General features: G+C 31.6%; 1 protein-coding gene across 6 annotated transcripts; it reads left to right on the plus strand.

Moving 5' to 3' along the window:
• Positions 1-588: 588 nt before the first annotated feature.
• On the plus strand, positions 589-5,010 carry LOC105804300 (uncharacterized). Of its 6 annotated transcripts, none has more exons than XR_008190681.1 (9): positions 589-1,152; positions 1,751-2,603; positions 2,709-2,799; positions 2,917-3,033; positions 3,144-3,354; positions 3,448-3,527; positions 3,615-3,775; positions 4,313-4,394; positions 4,561-5,010. XR_008190681.1 is itself a non-coding variant. In XM_012636855.2 (8 exons), exons 5-8 carry the CDS (start codon positions 3,506-3,508, stop codon positions 4,596-4,598), a joined length of 303 nt encoding a protein of 100 aa, XP_012492309.1. In that variant the 5' UTR covers positions 2,137-2,603; positions 2,709-2,799; positions 2,917-3,033; positions 3,144-3,354; positions 3,448-3,505; the 3' UTR covers positions 4,599-5,010. The 6 variants fall into 6 exon arrangements, 1 of the variants encoding a protein (XP_012492309.1); XR_008190682.1 differs by having other exon boundaries at positions 592-1,152; positions 2,433-2,603; XR_008190683.1 differs by having other exon boundaries at positions 592-1,152; positions 2,486-2,603.
• The last annotated feature ends 1,600 nt before the right edge of the window (positions 5,011-6,610 follow it).

The following is a 6,610-nucleotide window of genomic DNA, read 5'->3' on the forward strand; positions in this document are numbered from 1 at the left end:
ATAATATTAATTTTATTATATTAACATTATGATTATAGTTTAAATTATTTAAGAGATAATAGATAAACTTTATATATATTAAATGATTTAGGATTTAAGGTTTACTTGAGATTTATTAAATGATGAAATTTTATACAATCAATTAATGCTTTTATATTTAAAAATATTTAATCTAAACCATTTGATATATTTAAATATTAGATTATAAAAAAACATTGATAAATAAATTAAAAAAGTAACAAATTAATATGGATAAGTAACTATCTATTTTGGATAGGACCAAATTATAACAAATAAAAATGAAATACAAAAACTAAAAATTATAATTTTTATCTAATTCTTTTAAATATTACTTAACATTGTCAAAAAATTATTTATTTAAAATTTATATGAAAGATATAATAATTTAATATAAAAATTATAAAAAAATAGACCGTTAGCGGCGTTTATGGAAAAGCGCCGCAAAAGAAGAACAATAGTGGCGTTTTTCTTCCAAACGCCACTAATATTTTACAAAACAACGTCGTTTTGTGTTTATATATTTTTTTTTGGATCCCAAAATTTCAAATGATATATTCTTTTTTTTCCCCTCCTTTTTCCCAAAATCGGTTCCCCCCATCCCCAGAAATCTCTTTTTTCCCCATTTTATTTTTCCCAAACCATTTCTCCCCTACCCCGATTCCCTTTATTTTTCCCCCCAAATTCCCCAAATTGGCAGCCCTCTGCATCTCCTCAAAGGGTACAGATTCTTCTTCTCTTATAGTTAAAAAGCTATCATTTTTCAACCAAATCCAAACCCTAAATTGCGTCTCTCCCAATTTTTTATTCACTTTGAGGTTTTCTTGCAAGAGTTTATAGAGAGGTGAGACCAAGTAATTTTGGGTTACAACAGAGAAACTAAAGTAACGAAAAAGGTGGATATAGGTGGGATCTTGGGTAACCGAGATTCGAAGCTAGGCAAATCAAGCATACCCAGGAGATGACAATGGGTTAAAAGAAGAGAAACATGGGTGGTTATACTTGGTGTCATCCTCCATGCCGTTTACATGTTAAGCATTTTCGACATCTACTTCAAGACCCCCATTGTTCATGGCATGGATCTTGTCTCCCATCGCTTCTCTCCTCTTGCTAAACGTCTTGTTCTTCTTGTTGGTAAACCCACCTTTCTTCTCTTTTTAGGGTTCAACCCCCCTTGATTTTGTTGAATAGGATTGATAGTGAAAAATGGCTTGTTGAGTTTGATGCAAATCTGGCAATTTAGCTAAATAAAAACAAAGAACCTTTTGGGTATGTTACTTATTTACTTAGTTTTTTATATAATTGTTTCCTTTTCGAGTTTAGTTTTGATTGTTGTATGCTGGAGCTGGATCTAATATGGAAATTACTTCCTCTGGTTGTTTCTGGATTTTGCTTTCCCCAGATTTTGGCAACATTAAAAAGAAAATGATAAACTTGTTGCATGAAGAAACAAAAATCCAAGGCTTTAAAATGAGAGTTAAAAAGGAAATTATTGAAACAAATCTAAATGAAAAACAAAGTAAAACCCAGAAGAGGATCTAAAAGCTGAGGATTTCTATTTATTAAAAGACAAAACAGAAACGCAGAAAATCAACTGCCAACCAATAAAATAAAAGCCTTTAAAAAATCGAAGAAAAAACAAGAATGGAAGAAATTCAAAAAAAAAATAAAAAAATAAAAATCTTTGCTTGGATTTAGAGATAATGGAGATCGAAAGCGTATGAATTTGCAGGAAAACGAAGCTTGATGAAGTTGGATTGAGAAACAAATAAGAAAACCAACGGATTTATCAACTCTCCATAGCCCGCACACCAGCAAGAAGCTTGAGAGAAAATTAGAAATGTGTATATTAGTTATTCAGTTTATTTTTTGCCTTAAAATATATATTAAAATTTCAATTTTAATATTTTGAGAAATAATTAAGATTTTAAATCAAAATAATTTGAATTATGCTATTTAGCTCGTGTTTTGTTTTTTTATAAATAAATATTAATTTATCATTTGAGTCTACAAATATTTTGATTATTGTTGTTTATATAATAATTAATTTTATTGAAACTGTATAAAAATTCTAAAAAAAAAAGTAGTAGTGTTGGATAGATTTTACAAATTCAAGATCTAATCTAAATTACTATTTTAATTACTGTTGTTCTAAAAAAAAAGTAGTAGTGTTTACAATTTTAAACTGTATTTTAAATTCACCTAAAATTTGTTGAATTTGTTTTTGATTCCCATATTGGTTTCATATACTTATGTCCTTAATATTGCAGTTGCTGACCTCGTATTGAGAAAAATATTTTATATAATCTCTCTTCAAATTAGCATTTATGCGTTGTGTGCTCAAAAGGCATGGATCTTTTATCTTATCTGGCTGTTACTTAGTGAGATAAACTACGTATGCTTCTACTCTTCAGCTTCTAGTATGTCTCCGCATGTTAATGCGTAAATGTGTTTGTGAGAACATCAGCAAAGATGATATTCAAAAGCTGTTTCCTAGTGAGGTTCTTCCTGAATTAGTAAGACTGTTGACACTTTTGCTGCAAAAGTTTCAAAGAGAATGTCGTGCAGATGTACACATGGATAAGGTCAGGAATTTTATTTTGCTCTATCTTAGGAATATTTATCCCAATTTTAGTTGGATCATGGATGGTATAGGTAACAATTTTACTTCTTAAATTAATTAAAATCAGGTTTCTTTGCCACGCTTAAAGACAATGGCTTGGAATTTGCCATGGATGCCTTTATGTTACAGATTGGAGATTTTCACATGTATGGAATTGGGTAATTGAGAAAAATATTTAAAATGTTAACATAATATGTACTTTTCTTTGATTGCATGATTTTCTTTATTTTCCCAAAGTAGTGATGTGATATTTTTTTTACTTGCACTTTCTGCAGCTCCAAAATGATATGCAGTGTCTACAAGAGTCGGATTTGTCATTCCAATTAGCCAAAGAAACACTGGATACAATGCTGAAGTCTGTGTACAGTATAAGAGATCAGTTGTCGAATATGGTTGGTGCCATGGCTGAGTTTGCCTTTTCACTTCCAATCCATATTTTAGTAGAAGCAAACATATTTCAGTTTCAAAATATAACTATGTTTTCTTTTTTTCCTTCTTTCAGGGTGAGACATAAAATGGACTTTTCTGCCTGGAAATCAATGCAATGTAATTTACCGTTTGTACACATAAAATGGTGCAGGCAAACTACTTCCCTCAAAATCAACTGCTTTTTTAAAAAAAAAAAAAAACCTGCGTATGTGAAGAAAGCAGCGGATCATGTTGCGTTGACTTTTCATTTTCCCCTAAACTTTAAACTCTCCGTCAAACAACCGGTAAATTCAATCTTACTTTTAAAAGAACTTGATTTCATAGGTAGTAATCTCCAATCACACTCTTAAATAAAAGTTTCATTCACTTCTTGGTAGGTTAACTCCTGGAATCTTGCGGTTGCTCAAGCTTGAAAAGTCACTTGGCAAAGAAGCCATGAATAAATTTAGCAACCTCGGTAAGTATGTTTCGACTAAGTTGATTCAGTTAAAAAGCTTAACATCTTACTGGACCTGAGTTGGAAGTTCGTTCTACCAACTTGTAGGAATCGAGGGTTTCAAAAAGATTTTCTCATCTGATAAGCTCAGTCAAGGCAGCAAGCTTCAAAGTATCACAACATTGGCTTTGCTTGCGGAGGCAGTTTCAGATTCACAAGCCAAGTGTGCCGCTCTCATCACTGAATCATCTAATTCAGAGTCTTCCCAGGTGAACCTTACTACCATTAAAGAACTTAAACAGAAACTAGATAACATGCATAGTTTACTGCTGCAATTGCGGGTTCAAATTTGAATTTCTTTATCAAAAAAATATTTGCTTTTGATCATATAGTTTTTACTCATTCTTTATGTATATAGTAAACATACTATAACACATGTCTGAGTATATGAGGTTTATTAAGCATTGATGAAAGAAATTTAGTTGGTGTAATCCGAAATTTTGTTCATGTTTTTTACTTAGTTATAAATAAGGTAACAACTAGTTCAATCGGTTCAATCATCGGATTTTAATTATTTTGAGAATTTTTAAAAAAATTGTGTAAGGCCATTGTTTGCCCCTAAGCATATATTCTGAATATATTCACAGACATTCATATATCCAAATGAAAATATTAATCTTTATAATAAAAAAATTTAAAAAATAATTAATCAACTTTATCTTCCAAAGTGTTTCTATTCGTCCTATGAATTGTGTTTCTACTTTATTGAACCCTGTTTCAGTCTATTTCTTTGTATCCTTTTGCAGGCTGGTGCTTCTTTGGAATCTCTTGCTAAGGGTACTAAGAACTCAATGGGCTTGTCAACAATTGCACTGAATTGCACAGAAGGTGGTCACAATAAAAACCCTAGATAGTTGGCTATGAATTTTCTTGCTTTTTTTTTTAAGCGTCCAAAAGTATAGTTTTTTTTTATCATTTATTTTAGGTGAACGGTTGTAGTAGAAGATCTCATGGGAATTTAGTTTAATTGATGAATGCTACTGTGGTATAACAGCAAAAATTGTGAGAGTGGAGGTGGGGGAAAGAAGATGAAAGCAAAAAGGGAACTTGGTGATAGTGTAGACGGGGAACGAGACTTAAAATGGCAGAGGGTTGTCGATTCACCATCTTCACCTCTTGAAGAGTCACTTGTGCCTTATAATGACGATGAAGATGATGAAAGGAGAGCATTAAATCACATAGGCAGCAGAGAAGAAGATGGTCATAGAGTTGAAAGTGAAGAAGAAGATGAAGATGATCCATATGGGCTAGGATCAACTCCAGGGAGGTCAAATCGCCGTTTTAGTATATAAATTTTCAAGTTTATTACTGTACATTTTGAACTTGTGCCTTTTTTTTTTGCAATCAATTAGTTGAACTATTTGAATTTGTAATTTTGCTATTTAAATATTAACATGATTTTTCAATATTTTAACTAAAAAAATTAATTTATTAGATGATTAAATACTATCTTTTTTACTAAAAGTATATATTTAATACTAATTAATTTTTTATATTAATAATGTTTGATTTTAATATTTAATATTTTTAAATGTTCTTTAAAAAATTTAGTGGCGTTTTTCCATGAACGCTGCCAAAGAATGGTATTTTTAGCGGCGTTTGTAATTAAAGCGTCGCTAAAGGTCTTATCTATAGCGGCATTTGTGAGAAAAGCGCCGCTAAAGGTCTTGGTCTATAGCTGCGTTTGTGAAAAAAGCGTCGCTAAAGGTCTTGATCTATAGCGGCGTTTGTTAGAAAAGCGCCGCTAAAGATCATGGTTTTTAGCGGCGTTTTTTGGAAAAGCGCCGCTATAGGTCTTGATCTATAGTGGCGTTTGTGTAAAAGCGCCGCTAAAGGTCTTGATCTATAGCGGCGTTTGTAGGAAAAGCGCCACTATAGGTCTTGATCTATAGTGGCGTTTGTGGAAAAGCGCCGCTAAAGGTAATAGTCTATAGCGGCATTTATTTTTAAAAACGCCGCTAAAGTTAGCGACGTTATTGTCATTAGACGCGTTTTTTATGAAGCTTCTCAAAGCGCATAAAGACTTTTTTTGGCGCTAAGAAAGCCGCTAAAGGCCTAAAAAAACGCCGCTAAAAGCCTGTTCTGGTGTAGTGAAGGTAGCTGAGGGTTAAATTAGAAATGATATTAAACGGTACATTAGCCTTGCATAAATTGCAAGATTATTGTAATTAAATTGTTTCAATGTAGGAATATATTGTTACCTCACTTAATCTTTTAAGTTCTTATAAAGATTGATTAATTGTTTGAATTGGCATTGAAAAATGTTCAAGAGATTAGTTAATTTAATAAGTATGTGTGAGAAGTAGTGAGCAAATTACCAAGTTGCCGTGAATTTATTCGTAACAACATGAACATGAGTTTAGTAATTCTAAGTTAAGAAATGTAATTAATCTAACACAAGTATGTCATCTTTTGAAATCATGCATTGCAACTTTTATTTTTATTTTATTTTATTTAGTTAAATTTTAGTTTTTAACCACTCAAAATCAAAACATTTTTTATCACCGAAGTGTGTTTAATTGCATTTCATAAATAATTTTCTTACACAGTCTCTGTGGGTATGATAACTCGACATTTACTTGTCACTTTACTACTTGTTGCGATTGTATACACTTGCACATTTCCATCATTCCACATACTGCCACATGTGATTTGATTGGATGGATGGACTATTGTAGTCCAATGTGGTGTGATTGGTGGGACGAAGATGGTGTGTAGCGGATGGGGGTAGGATATGATATATGTATGCTATAATTCGATGTGTTATGTTCAATATGACTTAGCATGTTATGCTACAATGTGATAATACATGAAATGTACGAATTTTGATATATGAGTTATGCATTTAAGAAAAATATATGTGATTTCTTTTGGTCATGGGCTGAATCATGCATTGGGCTGTAGGCTCACATTTTGTATGTTCCATTTTAGGTAACCCTCCAATTTAGCATTGGACGGTGACACGGGAGCTCGGGTTTCACTATTTATTTTAAAAAAAATTTACGAATTTGTTAATTGTTAAATTTGGACATTTTGGACATTGT

The sequence above is a fragment of the Gossypium raimondii genome, chromosome 11 (genome assembly GCF_025698545.1).
Source record: "Gossypium raimondii isolate GPD5lz chromosome 11, ASM2569854v1, whole genome shotgun sequence".
Lineage (NCBI taxonomy): Eukaryota > Viridiplantae > Streptophyta > Magnoliopsida > Malvales > Malvaceae > Gossypium > Gossypium raimondii.

Bases quoted from the DNA above. Each gene is read 5' to 3' on its own strand.
- LOC105804300 (XM_012636855.2), top strand. From the start codon at position 3,506: ATGAATAAATTTAGCAACCTCG. The intron at 3,528-3,614 runs GTAAGTATGTTT...ACCAACTTGTAG, and splicing joins GAATAAATTTAGCAACCTCG to GAATCGAGGGTTTCAAAAAG. The intron at 3,776-4,312 runs GTGAACCTTACT...ATCCTTTTGCAG, and splicing joins CTAATTCAGAGTCTTCCCAG to GCTGGTGCTTCTTTGGAATC.